The 18,841-nt window shown below is 51.5% G+C and overlaps 2 protein-coding genes across 8 annotated transcripts; one reads left to right on the top strand and one right to left on the bottom strand.

Annotated features, from left to right (window-relative positions):
* Window positions 1-1,604: 1,604 nt before the first annotated feature.
* Dbnl (drebrin like) lies at window positions 1,605-15,281 on the top strand. Of its 7 annotated transcripts, none has more exons than XM_041669509.1 (13): window positions 1,605-1,761; window positions 6,681-6,736; window positions 8,566-8,678; window positions 9,261-9,335; window positions 10,363-10,509; window positions 11,603-11,680; window positions 11,854-12,005; window positions 12,141-12,189; window positions 12,555-12,648; window positions 12,942-13,037; window positions 13,141-13,250; window positions 13,917-14,022; window positions 14,511-15,281. In XM_041669509.1, exons 1-13 carry the CDS (start codon window positions 1,679-1,681, stop codon window positions 14,648-14,650), a joined length of 1,299 nt encoding a protein of 432 aa, XP_041525443.1. In that variant the 5' UTR covers window positions 1,605-1,678; the 3' UTR covers window positions 14,651-15,281. The 7 variants fall into 7 exon arrangements, with proteins under 7 accessions (XP_041525443.1, XP_041525442.1, XP_041525444.1 ...); XM_041669508.1 differs by having other exon boundaries at window positions 12,138-12,189; XM_041669511.1 differs by having other exon boundaries at window positions 1,642-1,726; window positions 12,138-12,189.
* A 917-nt stretch (window positions 15,282-16,198) lies between these two features.
* Pgam2 (phosphoglycerate mutase 2) lies at window positions 16,199-18,418 on the bottom strand. The gene is made up of 3 exons (XM_041669515.1): window positions 17,949-18,418; window positions 17,676-17,856; window positions 16,199-16,441 (listed from the first exon to the last, which is right to left on the bottom strand). Exons 1-3 carry the CDS (start codon window positions 18,360-18,362, stop codon window positions 16,275-16,277), a joined length of 762 nt encoding a protein of 253 aa, XP_041525449.1. The 5' UTR covers window positions 18,363-18,418; the 3' UTR covers window positions 16,199-16,274.
* Between the last annotated feature and the right edge of the window lie 423 nt (window positions 18,419-18,841).

Here is an 18,841-nt window from a genome sequence, read left to right as displayed (position 1 = left end):
ACACCCCCACCCTTGTACATGTACCACACACACAACATATGTTACCTCTTTTGAAGATTTGGGTTTGCTAAACAGCGCTAAAGTTTCTTTTTAATACTTCTGTTTTTTGAGACAGGGTCTCACTTCTAGCCAATAAATCACTGAGTAGGCCAAACTGGCCTCAAAAATCATAGAGATCTACCTACCTCTGCCTCCCTCACACCCATTTTATTTTTATACCTTTGTGTGATGTGCACCATGTCCATGCATGGTGTCAGCAGAGACAAGAAGAGGGTAGCAGGGCAGCAAGCACACTAGAACTGGAGTTACAAGTTGTAAGCTGCCATATGGGTGCTGGGAATTGAACCTGGGTCCGCTAAAAGAGCAGCCAGTGCTCTTAACCACCAAGCTATCTCACCACCACCATCACCATCCTCCTGCACAAACCAGCACCAGTAGCACCACCAGCACCAGCATCACCACCAGCACTAGCACCACCATCACTACCAGCACCAGCAGCACCAGACAGAACCACCAGCATCAACAGCACCAGAACAAACAGCGCCAGCAGCACCACCAGCATCAGCACCGGCACCACCAGCACCACCGTCCCGTTCTTGCAACATTTTAAGTGTAGTAATTTCTACTTTCATTTCTCTGCTGTGACAGAGAAATAAAATATCCTGACAAAAAGCAATTTATAGAAGAAAGGGAGCTGGGCTGTGGTGGCGCACGCTTTTAATCCCCGCACTCGGGAGGCAGAGGCAGGTGGATCTCTGTGAGTTCGAGGCCAGCAAGTCTACAAGAGCTAGTTCCAGAACAGGCTCCAAAGCTACAGAGAGACCCTATCTCAAAAAAAAAGAAAGAAAGATAGAAGAGAAAGAGAGAGAGAGAGAGAGAGAGAGAGGAGAAAAGCTTTATTTTGGTTTACAGTTATAGGTTATGATCCATCATAAAGAAGTTCAGGCAACTATTTTTGAACTAGAGTTGAACCACAAAGCAGATTCTCTTTATTATCCCACTATCGAGCTAATTTTTTAATTTCTATTATAGATGATGTAGATGATGCCCAAGCCGATCTAGAACTCAAGTTCTAGATCCTCTTGAGTGCTAGGATCACAGGCGCATACCATCACGCAGGATACTGATGATTAAATTTCTTTTCTTTTTTTTTTCCATACAGGGTTTGTCGGTGTAGCCCTGGCTGTCCTGGAACTTGGTCTGTACACCAAGCTAGTCTGAATTTAAAGATCACCTGCCTCTGCTTCGCGAGTGCTGAGATGAAAGGGGTGCGCTACCGCACCAGCTATCAGATTAAATTTCTGAGGCGCGAGTGCACACACAGGTTCAGGATTACTCGTCCGGAGCGACTTGGGAATCTACTATCAAACAAAATATACCAACTAAAACAAGAATAAGAAAAAGTGCGGTGCTCGATTCGAAGCCACGCCCTGGGGACTGCGGACGAGGACACAAGGCCCCGCCTGCCTCTCTCGGATTCTAATTCACCAATAGCCATCCTACCTCAATTTTACCGGCAAACTAGTTTGCAAATCCTCTACTTCCGCTTCCGTCCTCCTGGGCGCGGCTTCCGCACGTCAGAGGCGAGGCTTCCGGCCGTCGGGGCGGAGCTTCCGGTCGTCAGTGGAGGCCGGTGGAGAGCTGAGGCTGTAGAATCGCTGGGACCGTGGGGCGTGCCATGGCGGTGAACCTGAGCCGGAACGGGCCGGCGCTGCAGGAAGCCTACGTGCGTGTGGTCAATGAGAAATCCCCGACCGACTGGTAGGCAGCTAGGCGGGTCCGGGGAGACCCTGGAAGTGGAAGGTCGGGGCGCACCGTGGCCGTGGTGTTGCTGGATCACCTTCCCGACTCCCTGCACCCTAGCGCGGTGCTACCCTGTCCTCGCCACTGCTTTCTGCCCCCAGACCTTTCCCCTGCCGCCTGTTGTCGGTTCTGCCCTGGGAGTCTCTTGAAGGTTTCTGTCTGGTAGTGATCGCTGTCCGCCAGCCTCTTGTCTTTTCTGGGACTTCCTGGACAAAGGGGTCCCGCGCAGCTCCCCAACCCGGATTCAGGAATAGACCTTGAAAGCAGTGTGACTGCGGGGTTGAGGTCATGAACTCACACTGAAGGCTCAGTCAGGGATGTCAGGTCTGGGTCCCTGGTTCTCTTCGATCACATTTCTGAGTTACAGGAAGGGGACTGAAAACGGGATACTGTCACCTGTTTGAGAAAGGCTCCATCTTTCCTCCAGCACCCTAGGACTTCCTCTGCTAAGCTGTCAGTGTTTCGGTTTCATCCTGCAATTTACTCGGGATTTACATACAGTACTGTGAGCTTGGATTTGAAGTTTCAAGTGTGACCCTGCTGAGCCCCTCCCCCCTTCAGCTACTTATAGCAATTCTCTTTCACTTTCCCATTTACTTAAAATGTTTCCATTAGCCAATTTTTAGCGCTTAAATTTCCGAGAAATATGCTGAGCACGGCAGGTTAAGGTGAACAAATGCTGGGGAGTACAAACTGCACCTTGGAGTTGTGGTGGGATCACCACTGCCCTCTGGTCAGCACTGAGGGACGACATACCGAGTCTGCCCGTGTTGAATCTCCCATGGAGACTACCCCTATCGCATGGTCCTGTGATCTTTCTTCTGCTGCTTTGTATCCCCTCAATCTTCATGCCCTTCAGTCTTCTCAGGAACCATCACTGGGAGTGATAACCCACAGCCTAGCTAGCGGCGCATGTCTCCCGAGCTTGCTGAGCTAGCCAGCTTGCTTGCTTTTTTGAGACAAAGCCTCACTCCATAGCTCTGGCTGGCCTGGAGCTCCCCTGCCTCTGTCTCCCAAGTACTCATTGAGCCCCTTACTGGAATCATCTGCTCCACTTCGGTCTGACATTGCCCTGCCTCACCACTCATGTCCCTTTTGAGGGTGCAGAGCCTTCTCTTTGCCCAGGCAGCCATGTTACTGCTTAGGTTCCTGCAGTGCCACAGACTGCGCCACTCCAGTTGAACGAGCCTCTGGCCTCCACCCTCACTGCCATAGCCATTTCATTAGTTACTCAGCAAGATTGTGTGGCAGGTCCCCACTCGCTAGCTGAGAAAATATCTGAGCCATCTCGGTTCCCTGCCCATAACTGCAGTGGCTTCCTGTTGCACTTTGAAGAAAGCCCAGACTCTTGCCTGCCCCTCCTGCTTCCTACACTGGCCACACCTGTTGAGCACCCTTGAACCAAAGTCTTTCTCTTCCTCAAAACTGCAAGCTAGTTCCTCATCACAGCCTTGATCTTACTGCTTCCCCTGCATGGAACTGGCTTCTATGGTGTCTTGATGGTGTCTTGTCTTTCATATCTGCACTGAGGTTGTCTTCCCAGAGAGGCCTCCAGGTCCATATGTGGACCGTGTATATGCCTGGTGCCTTCAGAGTCTGAAAGAAGGTGTGGGGTCCCCTGAAACTAAAGTTATAGTTACTTTCTCATCTCCCCCAGTTTCTTTTCACTTCCTTGTGATATAAATAAGATACACACTGGAAACCTTCATGGAGTAGTGATGTGTTTATCAGTGTGAGTATCTGTGTGAGTGTGTGTATCTGTGTGTGAATTTATGTATCTGTGTGAGTGTGCATCTGTGTGTGAGTTTGTATATCTGTGTGTGTTCATCTGTGTGTTCTTTCTCTTCCCTAAAGTGGTGGGGTAGGCCTGTTTCTGTCCCTAGTGCCTAGATATGTTTTTGATGGATGGATTAAACCATGTAGAAAAAGTAAATAGAAGCCGGGCGGTGGTGGCGCACGCCTTTAATCCCAGCACTCGGGAGGCAGAGGCAGGCGGATCTCTGTGAGTTCGAGACCAGCCTGGTCTACAAGAGCTAGTTCCAGGACAGGCTCCAAAACCACAGAGAAACCCTGTCTCGAAAAAAGCAAAAAAAAAAAAAAAAAGAAAAGAAAAAAAGAAAGAAAGAAAAAGTAAATAGACAGTCAAAAAGAGGTGGTCTTCAATTGTTGGTCACAAAAAGCTGCACACAGAGCTGGTACCACGCTACACTATAGGCCAGAGCCACAGCTCTAGTTCCCCATCTGCAATCTAGCTTCAGCTTCCTCCCCAAAGAGCTGGCATGACCTCTGCGCCCCTGGTTCCTATTCCACCCCGTGCATACTTCATTCCCTGACAGTACATTAGCATTAGGGGTGTGTGTGTGACCTGTTGGAGGGTGAATTCCGTGGGGAGGACTTTCAGGGAGTGTTCATAGCTGCAGTGCTGTCAGCGTGTGCGCATTCCGAGAGTGACTGGGTGGTGAAGGTGCTCTCTTGCTGTTAAAGCCCCATGAGCCATGCTTTCCTCACGTTGATTGTGATAAGGGTGGAGCTCGGGTGGAGACAAGAAAAAGCCTCTGAAGTAGAATATCTATTTTGGGGTGTGTGTGAGTGTGTACGTGCGTGCATGCGTGTACGTGCACGTATGCATGTGTGGATGCATTCACGGGTACAAATGGATGTCAATGTGTGTGTGGAGGCCAGAGATCAATGTCAGCCTTTCTCAGTCACTCTCTGCCTTACTTTATTGTTTATATTTTATGTGTATGAGTGTTTGTCTACATGTATGTGTACCATGTGCATGTCTGATGCCTGCAGAAGCTAGAACAGGGTGTGGGTCCCCAAAAACTGAATTTACAGACTGTTGTGAGTCACATGTGAGTGATAGGAACCAAACCTGGGTCCTCTGCAAGAGCAGAAAGGACTCTTATGCCCTACTTTTTTTTTTTCCTTTTTCTTTTTTTGAGAGAGAGGGTCTCATTCAACCTCATTCTCACTAATTTTCTAGACTGGGTGGCCAGGAAGTTCCAGGTTCCATATGTGTGTCTTCCCCAGCTGTGTCTGGCTTTTTCATGGGGACAGGGATGGACCTCGGGTCCCCATGTTTTGCATAACAAATACTTTGTCAACTGAGCTGCCTTCCCAGTCTTGATAGATTTTTGTTTTGTTTTGTTTGAGCCAGAATCTCGCTATGTAGTCCAGGCTGATCTTGAATCTACCTGGATCTATCTGCCTCTGCCTCCCTCCATCACTGCCTCCTGGTGCTGGGATTACCAAGCATGTGCCACTATACCTAGCTTGAACTGAAAAACATTCCGAAGGTAGTTTCAGATAGAACACAGGAGAAAGTGGGGGATGTTGGAGGTCTAGACCCTATACACCAGGCAGGTCTTTCTTTGCTGCTAGATCCCTTCTGTCCTCTGCTGCTTCTTCTAGCCTCCCCGCCCTAACAGCCAGCGCTCGTCACCAAGAGGAAGGGACTTGTTTCTTCCAGAGAGCTCTACCAATTCGGGCTGAATATCTGTTGGCTGGTGTCCTCTGCTCTGGGAAGCAGCATCTCCTTCCTGGTGACCTCCTGTGACTCTCAGGACATGCATTTATCGTGGCACTGACAACCTCTTGGAACTTAGTCTAGAGTTTCTGTCTCTCGAGCTGATTTGCTGTCACCTGGGTCAGTTCTTGTGCCTCATGCTTCTCACCCCTGCTGGGGTTGTTAGTGTTGGTGCAAGATCGTTTAATGCCTGGGCCCCATGTTGTGACCCTCAGGTACAGCTTGCCTTCCTGAGGCCACCTCTCCAGGTTCTTCCATCAGTGGCCTTCATTCTGGTCAATTGCCTATACTAAACAGATTCATCGTATTTCCTCACTGCTTCTAGAGAGCAAGTGTATAAGCTAAAATCATCTAGAATTGTTTGAATAATTAGTTCTACACACCCAGCTTGGAGTTGGCTCATCAAGTTAAGGCTCTGCTGGATGGAAAGCCTGTGGGCTTCTGTCCATCAGAGGCTCGGTGGACCGGGGGCCTTTGTTTGTTTTTCTTTTTTCTCCTTTGTTTTCTTTTTTTTAAGATTCATGTGTTTATGAGTGCTCTATCTTCATGTACACCTATACGTCAGAAGAGGGCACCAAATCTCATTATAGATGGTTGTGAGCCACATGTGGTTTCTGGGAATTGAACTCAGGCCCTCTAGAAAAGCAGTCTTAACTACTGAGCCATCTCTCCAGCCCCTGTTTGTTTGTTTTTCAAGACAGAGTTTTTCTGTGTAACAACCCTGGCTGCTCTGGAACACACTCTGTAGACCAGGCTGACTTTGCACTCCCAGAGATCCCCCTGCCTCAGCCTCCTGACTGCTGGGATTAAAGACGTGCGCCACCACCGCCCAGTTTGGATCAATGGTCTTAACTGGGACTCGATATTATGTAATTGTCTGTTTTCTGTTGCTGTATACTCCCGGTAAAGTGCATATTAAGAGAGTCTCAAGACAGAAAGAGCTTGTGCCCCACCCACAGGCTGTAGAAGCAGGGCCGATACACTCAGGAGTACCCACGGCATCTTTCTCCTTCCTGCTTCTCCTTTAGGTGTTTGGATTCGGAAATATGTAGACATATTATGCCTTTTGAAATTTATGCACCTACAATCCAGTTGAGTGTTTCTTTCATGAGTGTGCAGAAAGAACACACAATTCTGTGCTTGTATCTTCCCCTCAGTAGATGTATGTATGTCCTTCCACAATCTCCATGGCTTTCTCTCAAAGGGAGTCCATGGCTAGCTAGCCTCAGAGTAGCCTGCTCCTACGTGCCAAGGCAGGGCAGGGCACAGTGGAGCCTGCGTCTGCCATGTAGGTGCAGTGGGTCGAGTGTGGGTGCTGGCCACTGAGCCCGCTTGTGTTTCCTTTCAGGGCTCTGTTTACCTATGAAGGCAACAGCAATGACATCCGTGTGGCTGGCACAGGCGGTGAGTATGAACCCGCACAGGCTGTCAGCACCAGAAGAGAAGAGAGTGAGGTACACAACGGGGAGAGGCTGTGGCTAGCTCTGGACCACCTCAGCTGACATTTAAGCCATCACAGGAGCAGAAGGGAATTCGGGCACACAGGTGTCTCCTTTCTCCAGCTCAGCCGCAGTGACCCTTCCCCCAGTTGATTTTTCGCAGACCTTTTACTGAGTTCGCTCCAGACTACTCCTGATCTGAATGTGGACCAGTGTCCGGTAGGACCATGGCCAGAGCCATGTCAGCCATGACACACTGATGTGTTTCACGTTTGCTAATGAAGACATTCTTTGGCTGTCCTTGGCTGGGCCAGGACACTGCTGCTGTCTTAAGAAGCAGCCCGCCCTCCAGCTTATGGGCAGCCCTTGTCCAGGGCACTACAGATTGAGGATGCCAGTCTTCAAGCTGGTGTAGGTGAAGACCCACAACATATATGTTGTCTGACTCTGAACTGCCCTGGTCTTGGGCAACTACATGCAAAGGTGTGACCCTCCTTAGGGAGAGCCAGTGTGGCCGCAGGTGATTGTGAGGACCTTGATTTGGTATTTCAAAGAAATACTGGCTCTTGGCTACCACTGGGAGAAATAGGCAAGTCAGCTAAGCCAGAAATGCCTGGGGTATGAGACAGACCTCTCAGCTGAAATCCTTGGCTCTCCCAAGCTCGAGGCTAGCATGGCTGTCCTTAGGGCCTGCCTGACCACCCCACTCCAAGTGAGTGCCTGGAACATGCTCTCTGCTCGGGCAAATGAGAGTGTGGTTTTAGGTACTATTGTTGATAGAAAAGTTCCTTTCCACTGTGAGATATTCTTGCTGATGCATCCTCCCTCTAGAATCACCACCAATTGGTCATCTCACATGACACTGTGTATGCCTGAGAGCTGCACATATCAGCAGTCGGAGCTTCTGGCTGGCACAAGGCACGACTCTGTTGCCCATCAGAATGCTGCTGCCCTGGGTTCTGGGGAGCCCTGTAGCTGAAATGTGTGACCCAGGAAATTTAGAGCTTGAAGCACAGTGTCAGGGAGAATGGCTTAGGGCAGCTCATCGTCCCCAGCCAAGACTGTGAGAGTTTTCAATGTTTATCTCTGGGATGTCCCAAAAGGTCTGACTCTGGTGGACATGTAGTCTGTGACAAGGGAGCATTAGTAGGCTCTTGTCCCAGGCCTTCCTTGGTAACATTGTCATAGAGCTCTTCCATTCAGAGATCTGGTGCTGTGCAGGCACAGTAGTGCACACCTATAGCCCCAGCGCTCAGGAGACAGAAGCCAACGGGTGGAGCACTCTGAGTTTGAGGCCAGCCTGGTCTACAGTTCTAGGACAGCCGGGCCTATATAGAGACCTGTCTCAAAAACAAAAAAGAAAGGAGTAAAGTAAATATAGTAAAAATAGCCTTTTATTTATGATTTCCTTCTCAATCTTAGAGAAGCGATTTTCAGAAACAAAAACAAACTATTGTGGGTTAAAAAAAAACTGGGAGGTGGTGGGGGCACCTGACGTGCTTGCCAGAAACGCACTTCACTGAGTCCCACAAGCTCTGCTGAGTCAGCTGAGTGGGGCTGGGACCCAAGAGTCGGGTTATTTTATGTTCGTTTACGTGTTTGCTTACTATTTTGTGGAGCTGGAGATTGGCCCAGGACCTAATAGGTGCTAGCCGGGCACTCTGCCGCTGAGCTGCCCGTTCATCCTTGGAGTCTGATTTTAAACTTGGGTCCCAGAAGGATTCTGAGGCGGCTGGGGCGAGCACTGGTGGGCAGGGGTGAAGGCTGCCTCTGAGCCTTCCTGTAACTCTGCAGAGGGAGGCCTGGAGGAGCTGGTGGAGGAACTCAACAGTGGGAAGGTGATGTACGCCTTCTGCAGGGTGAAGGACCCCAACTCCGGCCTGCCCAAGTTTGTCCTCATCAACTGGGTATGTGGATTCATGGCTGATGTCATTGCAGCAGCCCCTTGTCTCCTCTCCTTTGACTTGGCCTTGGGAACAGCGGTTCACTACACCACTCAGTAGGTCAGCAGGACTGTTGGTTAAGAATGGGGATGAGAAGAGTGAACCAAGGAATAAATGGCTTTGCTTGGGATTCACCCCCAAAGCCCAGAAGGATTCCTGCAGAATGGAGTAGAAATTATTACAAAAAAATCCCCGCCCTGAGATGGCTCTGATGAAAGAGAGGGCCTGCGGTTGTGTTCAGGAGCCTTGAAAGTATAGCGATAGGAACTCCAACAGCATAGGTCCCCCTAGTCGGGGACCAGGAATGTTTGAGAAATGCCCCCACTTGGGAAGCCAGCAGCCATGTTTCTCAGATTGCACCCTGAGCTCGGAAAGTATGAAGACTGATCTCATCTGTGTGACTCATTCGGGAGAATGGCTTTGTCTGGGAGGAGGGGACGGAGTGCCTTTAGGAGAGATAGGGAAACTCTTGGGTTCCTGAGAATTGTGGGCCAGGAAGTGGCTTTGGAGGAGGCCTGGGTCATGCTGTCTGTGCTTGTGTTGCAGACAGGCGAGGGTGTGAATGATGTGCGGAAGGGAGCATGCGCCAACCACGTCAGCACCATGGCCAACTTCCTGAAGGTGAGGGCTAAGCCAAGCCCTGCAAAGGGCCTTGCAGGATCCAGTACTCTAGATTCCTGAATACAGGTAAACTGGAAGGGAGCTGGAAACAGGAGCAGGACCATGGCCAATGTTCTGGCTGAGCAGCAGGATATGGGCAAAGCCACCTCTCCCTGTCTTCAGTAGGGCAAGATAAGGGCCACTCCAGGACTGACCCAACTGCTTTGCTGATCCTCTCTGTGGTTTAGCAGTGTTCGGCATGATGGCACACGCCTTTAATCCCAGCACTCAGGAGGCTGAGGCAGGCAGATTCTTTGAGTTTGAGGCCAGCTAGGGCTACCTACTGAGACCTTGTCTCATAAAGCTAAAAAAGAAAGAAAAGAGAGAGGGAGAGAAGAGAGAGAAAGAGAGGTTAAGCAGCAGCAGCAAGACTTGAAGGAAGAAGCTGCTGCCGCCCTGCCCACGTACCCTCTGATGCATCCCTTTGCTGCCCATCTATACGAGCATTTGTGTCACTCATCCCACAGCTGTAACAGCTGTAGTGTCTTCCAATTTCAGAGACATTGCTATCACAATTAATTTATAATTTTGTTGTCAGCTGACTTTGCATTTGCTTGGTTCCTGGCAAGGAGACTTGAGACTGATTTCTGTTTCTGCCAGTATGTCTTTAGACATACCTTAGTTCTCCCATCTGGTCTGAAAGCTTTTAATTAAGTTTTCAAATTTTTGTGCTGAGAACAAACCCAGATTCTCACATGCTAGGCAAGGACTCTGCTTCCGAGTACTTGGTGAGCTTCCAATATAATAACCGCTAATGAGGTCTCAGGTCAAGAAAGAGTCAGTTTCATTGAATAGATGGAAGGTGCCTGAGCATCTGTTGAACTGCAACAGGAACTTTGTAGCATTGACGGCTGGGGAGAGCTGGCCCCTGGTGTCTCCTGATACTAGTCTTGTGTGCAGTGCTGGCCTTTGCTATATGGACAGATAATTTGGCCTGTTCTCTCCTAAGTTTGCAAAGCTTATATTTCAAGTGCTGCTTCTGCTCTAGGGCGCCCATGTGACCATCAATGCACGGGCTGAGGAGGACGTGGAGCCTGAGTGCATCATGGAGAAGGTCGCCAAGGCCTCTGGAGCTAACTACAGCTTCCATAGGGAAAGCGCCTGCTTCCAGGATACAGGGCCTCAGGCCCCAGTGGTGAGTGCTGCCCTGACATGGACCTCCCTCCATGCCTAAGAGCAGGGGACCAAAAATGTAGTTTTTAGTGTCTTGAGTAACAGTTCCTTCTGCTTGGCATCTCTTGATGGTGACCCTATGCCCTGATGGGCACCAACCCCATGGCTTTGCTATTGGAGAGCCAGCTTGTGGCAGAGGCTCTTCAGCAACTGCCCACAGCTGTGATAGTCTAATACCCCAAGAGCTATAGAGTCCGCATGACTTAGATGGTCGGGGGAGCCGTTGTGGAGAACTTCTGGCAGCTTGATTGCGGAGCCTGAAACCACACAGGCCTGTGGCTCTGGCATCATGTGGCGCTTATGGCTGCAAACCACTTATTAGTCATACAAGTGGGATCCATGGTGATGCTTCTGGATGTTGCCAGCAGTCAGCTGTCTGAAGAGCGGCCTACTTTAGAATTGCCAGGAGTCTAGGATAAAAATCCTCCTGTTCCCATCAGTGAGGACCAGTTGCCACCATAGACACACATGGACATGGACACACACCCTGTGCTCTCAGGGTGCCATGTCCTTGCTGGGGTGGTCTCCCTGAGCTTTTGTTTTTTTGTTTGTTTTAAAGATGTATTTTGTCTTTATTTCATGTGTAGCGTGTCTGGGTGTTTTGCCTGTATGTGTGTCTGTGCACTACATGTGTACGGTGCCTGCAGAGGCCAGAAAGGGGCAACAACAGATCCTCTGGAACTGGAGTTACAGACAGCTATCCCATGTGGGTGCTGGGAACCTGGTCCTCTGCAGGAGCAGTAGTGCTCTTAGCCCCTGAGCCATCTTTCTAGACCTTGTTTTGTTTAGTTTTTGAAACGGGGCCTTGCTCTGTAGGCCAGGCTGGCCTTGAACTCAAGATCCTTCTGCCTCAGCCTGCGCTTACAGGTGTGCACTACCACACCCAGCTCCAGACTTTCTTCTGAACGTCTTGGTGTGTCTTCTTGTGAGTGGCAGTCCAGGCTCCTCTGAGCCTCCCAGGTGCAGACCTAGAAGGTTTCACGTGCTCTCTAGAGCTGACAAATTCCCTTTACCCTGCTCCACCCGTGCCTGACCATCCACTGTGTCTTCTCTAGGGCTCCGTGTACCAGAAAACCAACGCCGAGTCTGAGATCAAGAGGGTTGGCAAAGATAGCTTCTGGGCCAAGGCTGAGGTGAGTGCTGTAGTAGTGGGGGCGGGCACACTGACAGCTGGTTACACTGAAGGCACAGGACACGATGGGCTACAGTGTTCCTTCTTTGACATGGCCCTTTGAGGGACCCCGTCCCAGGCAGGGGTTGAAGCCTAGGGGGCTGCACATGGCTGAGTGTGCAGCTCCCTCTACAGAAGGAAGAGGAGAACCGCAGACTGGAGGAGAAGCGAAGGGCTGAGGAGGAGCGGCAGCGGCTGGAGGAGGAGCGGCGTGAGCGAGAGCTGCAGGAGGCTGCCCGCCGTGAGCAGCGCTACCAGGAACAGCACAGATCATCTGGAACCCCAAGGTTAGCCCACCATGCCCTGGGCAAGTAGTTATGGCTGTCCCCAAATGCTCGCCTGTTCTGGGGCAGGAACACTGAGGGAACAGCATGAGGAGCTGCTGCCAGCTTCAGCTCTCCTAATCTCGACCCTTCCAGCAGGACGTGTGAGCAGGAGCAAGAAGTGGTTTCAAGGAGCAGACAGGAATGGGTGAGTTTCAGGCATCTCTTCAACAGACCTGGGGATTTGCTAGTTTGGCTCTGTCTTAGCCACTTGGTGAAATCCTTGTTGTCGGATTGAGGCTTAGCCCAGACCTCTGCAGTCGACCTGAGGCGCATCTGTGCACACAGAGAAGCAGTGGGGGAAACCAGGACAGAAGCTTTGGGCATGGCTCGAAGCCGCATCTTGGGAGAGGCCCTGTCAGCTCCTCGTCTCCCTAGTCCCCATTCTAACTCATTCTACACACACTTAACACAGCGTTGAGGGCCTGCTTTCTGAGGTAGGGCAGTCAGGTGAGAAGCCTTTGGGTTCTCAGTCACCGCGGGGGTCAAAGCATGCTTCTGTGCTTCTCCCAGGAGTCTGCTGGGCAGCAGGCCCCACACCCACGAGAGATTTTCAAGCAGAAGGAGAGGGCTATGTCCACCACCTCTCTCTCCAGCTCTCAGCCAGGTGAGACCTCCTCTGGGCCTGGCAACAAAACAGGGTGGACCGAGGGGAAGCCTAGAGTCCATGCAGGGGCCTCCAGGGCATGTTTTAAAGGGCAATAAAAGAATGAGGAGAGCCGCCAGAATCCAGGTGACCCTTTGTCCTGCATTTCTACTGCCCACAGATTCACACAGCCCGAAACCCTGGGGTGTTTACCTGTGTTAGCAGGGGCCCTACTTCAGACACACTAGGCAGGTCTGTGGAGTGCAGGTGTGTTATAGCTGAAGTAATGACTTGGTGTTTTCTGGGTTGTTCAGGTAAGCTGAGGAGCCCCTTCCTGCAGAAGCAGCTCACTCAGCCAGAAGCCTCCTATGGCAGAGAGCCAACTCCCACCGTCTCAAGGCCCAGTGCAGGCAAGACCCCTGTAACCTTGTACAGCCCTGGGGGGGGAGATGATGATTGAGAGGGGGACTTTTGTAGAAAGAAGGTCATATCCTGCTGTGGCCTTTGCTGTAGGTGTCTGTGAGGAGCCAGCACCTAGCAGTCTGTCTGCAGTCCAGACAGAAGAAGAACCCACATATGAAGAAGCCCCAGAGCAGGAGGCTCTCTACGAGGAACCGCCACTGGTGGGTTGGACATAGGTCTGAGTTCCTGTGGCATGTTTTAGGGTACTAGGGTTGTATTGTTTTTTCTGTTTTTATTTTATGAGTGTTTGACCTGTATGTGTATGTGTGTGGTACGTGTGGAGGCCAGAAGAAAACATCAGAACAGGGATTACAGTTGTGAGCTGCGTGGGTTCTGAGAGCCAAGCTGGGATCCTCTGCAAGAGCAGCAAATGCTCTTAACTACTGAACCATCCCTCCACTGTATTTTGAAGACAGGGTCTCACTGTGTAGTCTTCAGCTGGAGATCCTGTTGACCCGGCCTTCCTGAGTGTGGGGATTGCCCCCATCACAGCTTAGTTTTGTTTTGGTTTGTGGCTTGGATGATAGAATCCAAGGCCTTGAGCATGGTAGACAAGCAGCCTACCTGTGAGTCTGCTCATTCTCCTTGGAACCGTGCTGTGCCGTAGTCGTGTGTGCCAGTGCCCTGTGTGGTTGATGACAGATGCCAAGAGCTCCTTTGTGTGCTACCTTTGAGATGAGAGCCATGCTGAAGTGTACCAGGCAGCCACAGCCCCTTGCCCTACAGGGCCCTCTCGTACTCGATGCCCTTGCCCCAGGTCCCAGCTTAGTCTGAGCCTTGGGCGAAGGCTGAGACTGGGGTAATGCCATCTTTCTCACGTCCAACAGGTACAGCAGCAAGGGGCTGACTCCGTACACATCGACAACTACATGCAGGGCCAGGGCCTCAGTGGGCAGGGGCTGTGTGCCCGGGCCTTGTACGACTACCAGGCAGGTAAGATTCCTCTAGCTAACCGTCACGGGTCACAAATCCCGAGATTAGGGAACAAGAATGTGTACAGGGGCTTTCTGGGGGTTAGCTCCAGAGGGTATCTGAAAGAAAAGATATGGGATGGGATGGAAGGCCCTCTGTAGTGGGAATGCCCACAGCCTTGGAATGTCTGTCCTGAAGAGCACGTGCCTCCACTTGGCTGCCTACCATCCACCACCCACTCACAGAATCCCTATAGCCATCCTTACTGTAGACCTTCCAGGTCTGATGGGAGAAGTGGGGCTTGCGTGTCAGCTCCCAGCCTTCAGGGTTGGGGCACTGGGGAACAAGGATTTAAAGAAGTGATCTTTAGGATGCTCTGCCTTGAGTGGTGGCCAGTGCAGGTACAGGCACATTGGTGCCGCCGGACTGGATGGCACTGGGCTCTTTGGGGACAGGGGAGGGGTGCGGCAAGGCACCAAGATGCCATCCCTCGGCTTCCCTTCCTGCAGCTGATGACACAGAGATCTCCTTTGACCCTGAGAACCTAATCACGGGCATCGAGGTGATTGATGAAGGCTGGTGGCGTGGCTACGGGCCTGACGGCCACTTTGGCATGTTTCCTGCCAACTACGTGGAGCTCATAGAGTGAGGCCGAGGCCTGTCTTCCTTCTCCACCCAAAGAGGAGGCCTGAGAGTTAATGTTTGACACTCTTCCAGGAATGGAACTTCAGTGAGGACAAGGCTCCCTCTGCCTTGAGTGCTGTCACCCCAGATGTAGCCGTTTCCCGCTGCTCCCCCAAATGCTTACCACAACCTCCAGGACCTCCTACCAGACTTACACTTGACCCCAGTGGGAATGGCGTATTGATCCAAGCTTAACCTGTGGCCTGCTCCTGGGTGACCTCTGCCCGAGGACAGCAGCACTGAGAAGTTGGGGTCAGCAGGGACATCTGGGGGCCACATTCTGCATCTGCCTTTCTTTCTCTCTGTGGCTTCTCAGGGGTGGTAGCTGCAGCTGTTTCCTCGGGAATCATGAACTTAAGTCTTGACCAAAGTCAGAGTAGAACATGACGGTTTTGACAGCAAGGAGGTTTTCTTACTAGGGGCTTCCCTACCTCACTCCCTCTCTGTCCCCGTGCCTGTGTTGTGGGAAGAAGGGATGGGACGACCAAGCTCCCATCTCTGAGAATGTGAAAAATCAGACATGACATGTATCTTGTGGTTCACTCATGTCTGCTGGCTCCGCCCATCTGTGTCTGATAAACGATCTAAGACCTGCAGTGAGGCCCACAGCTCATCACTGCTCGCACATGGAAGAAAGCCCAGCCTGGGGGCTCTATCTGCATCATACATAAGTATACATGTGTGTTTACACATATGTGCCCTCAGACAAACTGGCTGTTTAGCCTCCTATAGGAAGTACAAATGAACCTGGCATGGTGGTGTGGCCTTTAACCCCAGCACATAGGAGGCAGCGGCAGGTGGATCTCCATGAATTCAAGGCCATAAGGTCAGCCTGCTCTTTTTCAGTTCCTGGACAGCCAGAGCTACATAGAAATTCAGTCTCAAAAAAAGGGGTTGGAGTATATAAATAAGCTATAACTCATGTTGGAGCCTTCCTGTATTTCAGTTCTAGAAGACACCACGGCTGCAGAGTTCCCTCCAGGAGCCCCTGCAACATGGTCCAACACTCATCTGCCTGGAGGTAGCGGACATACTTGACCCCAGACTTGCCCGCTGGTAGCCTGGAGCGGAAGTGCCCGGGGAAACCACCGACCTCATGCTGTGGTCAAGCCTACTTCCTCCCCATCTTCTGCCTATCCTTTAGGACAGCAGGCCATGGAGGCCCTATGAGCTAAAACTGTTGCAGGCTTAGTCGGATAGACTTGGGAGGTACACTTGGCATGCCAGTTAAGAGGTCACAGAGATAGATAGCAGAAAGCCACCCTGAAGGAAACTGGTCAAGAGTCACACTTCTTGTTTCTCATGGAGAAGCCCAGGGCACATTGCTTTTCTCCTTAATGTAACCAATGACTCCAGAGCTGCAGGGTCACTGCAGGGGATTGGTCACACACACAGGGTGTGCATAGTCCTGATTTAGCCCCCGATAACCAGAGATGGGTACTGGACTTCTCCCCCCATCAATGTTGAGTTAGGGATAGCTGCAACCCTGGACCCAGGAGTCCTCATGACTGTTTTGAGCTTGGCAGACCAAGTCTGGCCATGCTAAACTTGGTACTGTGCAGAAGGAACTTTATTGCCCATGTACACCCTCACTTGGCCTTGCCCTGGGCGGCAACAGCTTCCATGGCCTTCCGAACTGTCTCTTCATCTCCCAGGAATCTCATTGGCTTGGTAGGCTTCAGCGCCTGGTCCAGCTCATACACGATGGGGATTCCCGTGGGCAGGTTCAGGTCCATGATGGCCTGATCTGACATCCCTGGAGCAGAAACAGTGTTCTTAGCGCCTTCCACTGAGTTCATACAACATGGCCTTGGTACTAGGATGCTGCCAGTTAACCCGTCCATGAAAGCAAGACCACAGACATGTGCCTAAAGGTCAAGGCGGACCTGCTTACAGAAATAGCCCAGCAGCAAGACAAGAACACCCACCATCAATAGCTGTAACCTGAGTGTTGCCATGCATGCTCTCAGCCCAGGGTGAACTGGCCAGACTAAAGACGGTTGAGACATTTGGTTTCTAGAGGTTCTAAATTCTGAGCAGGGAAGGAACAGGAAACTTGACCCTGCCTGCTCCAGCAGCCCCTGCCTGGAATAGCAGTTCAACCTTTGCCGTTGCCATCACCCAATCCCTACCAAGCAGGGGAACCCGGGAGTGTTCCCTGGAGCACTCCCCATGTACTTTCTCAGAACCCAGTCCAGGGAGGAGGGGCTGAGGTGTCCCCCTCATGTTGCACATTGTTCATTAGTACACCCACTAGCTGGGGAAATGGGTCATACCCCACTCCTTTCTTAGGGTCCCAGCAAACCTAAAGGTTGTCCAGAATCTAATAGACTTACAGTGTCTAAGACCCAGTTGGGACCATAATTGGTGACTTCCCTATGCCCACATGGCCCCCGAGGCCAGTCTGTCAACCCTTGCTCTTGAGTGGGAGTCGCTCTGCAAGCCTAAGATGGTTAAATAACCATAGCTCTGCACTCAGACCGCATTTTGCCTAAAGAAGCTGTGGGGAGGGAGACAGTGGTTCAGCTTTGTGCAGGGAGTGGGCTGTTCATTGTAGCCTATATCTGAGGCCAAAGGACCTCAAGTTCAAGGCCTTGGGTTCAGTGAGACTATCTTAAGGAGGTGGGGGGCGGGGAAGCAGGCAGCACTAGGAGAGATGCCAAGAGTTCTGTAGCAACTCAAGTGGCTTGTTCAAGCTTCAGTAACAAGCCAACATTGGGGCAGAATACCACCCTTGTCCCCTATGGGTGCCTTAAGCCTACCCTATAATTAGCGCCTGTGGGGTGGGGTGGCTCAGCTGTGCTGTGTCGACTAAACTTGCCACCTTCGTCACAGTAGCCCAGTGTATGCTGGGAATAGAACAACATAAAAGCATTTCTCAACTCTTAACCTCAATCTGCTTTTGAAACCCTCACCTATGTAAAATATCTGAAACACGTCAGGGCTGTCACTAGTTCCTGTCTCCCATCTTTCCTGAGGATGAGCCTCACCTTCCAGATGCTTCACGATGCCGCGCAAGCTGTTTCCATGGGCGGCAATAAGCACTCTCTTGCCAGCCTTAATCTTGGGTGCTATCTCATCGTTCCAGAAGGGGAGGGCCCGGGCAATGGTGTCCTTGAGGCTCTCACAGGTAGGCAGCTCCCCAGACTTCAAGTCTGCATAACGCCGGTCCTGGGGATGGACACATGAACACTTGTGTTTGCTCCCTGGGTAGCCCTCCCACGCAGGCTCCCAGCCTTCCGGCTTCCCAGCACCTGGCCCACCTTGCTGATGGAAGTGTAGTAGGGGTGTTTCTCGTCCATGGGGGGTGGCGGGGTGTCAAAGGAACGCCTCCAGATCTTCACCTGCTCCTCCCCGTGCTTTGCAGCCGTCTCAGCCTTATTGAGGCCTGTGAGGCCCCCATAGTGCCTCTCATTGAGGCGCCAGCTACGCACCACAGGCAGCCACATTTGGTCCGTACCATCCAGGATGGTCCAAAGGGTGCGAATAGCTCGCTTCAGCACCGATGTGTAGCAGATGTCAAACTCCATTTTGGCATCTTTGATGGCACTGGCCCCCCGTTTGGCCTCCTCGGCCCCCTTCTCACTCAGTTCTGCATCAAACCAGCCACAGAAACGGTTCTCTTGGTTCCATAAGCTCTCACCATGGCGAACCATTACTAGGCGGTGTGTGGCCATGGTGGCAAGGGACACGGGAGTTCCAGGTGACAGCTACTTGCTTAGCTCTTTCAGCTTTATAACAGTTCTCCCAGCCCCCACACCAGCCCCAACTGCCAATCAGCATTCCAGGAGGTGCAGGCAGAGGCAGGCGACCAGTAGTAGAACTGGGGGGTGGGGTGTAGTTCAGAGACTTAAAAATAGCCCACGCTCTGCCTGGGCTCAGATGACAAGTCCATAACCGGCTGGCCCCTGGGGCCAAGCTGGGTGGGGCTGGGTGAAGGGTAGAAGTCAAGCCTGGGGCTCTTCTCCATGGAAATAATGTTCTTTGACATTCTGGGACTTTCAGGGTCTCCACCAGCCCTTTCCTGCTCAGGCAGAAACAAAACTATTCCAGGCCCACTGCTGATGTTTAAGATGGGCCTTAACTATGTGGCCCAAGCTGCAATCCTCCTGCCTCAGCCTCTTAACACAATAAGATGATTTCAAGCCTGTCTCAG

This window comes from Microtus oregoni, unplaced genomic scaffold (genome assembly GCF_018167655.1).
Source record: "Microtus oregoni isolate MIOR12 unplaced genomic scaffold, Mior012 000019F_ref0000042, whole genome shotgun sequence".
NCBI classification, from domain to species: Eukaryota; Metazoa; Chordata; class Mammalia; order Rodentia; family Cricetidae; genus Microtus; species Microtus oregoni.
This window is presented reverse-complemented; position numbering and strand designations above follow the sequence as displayed.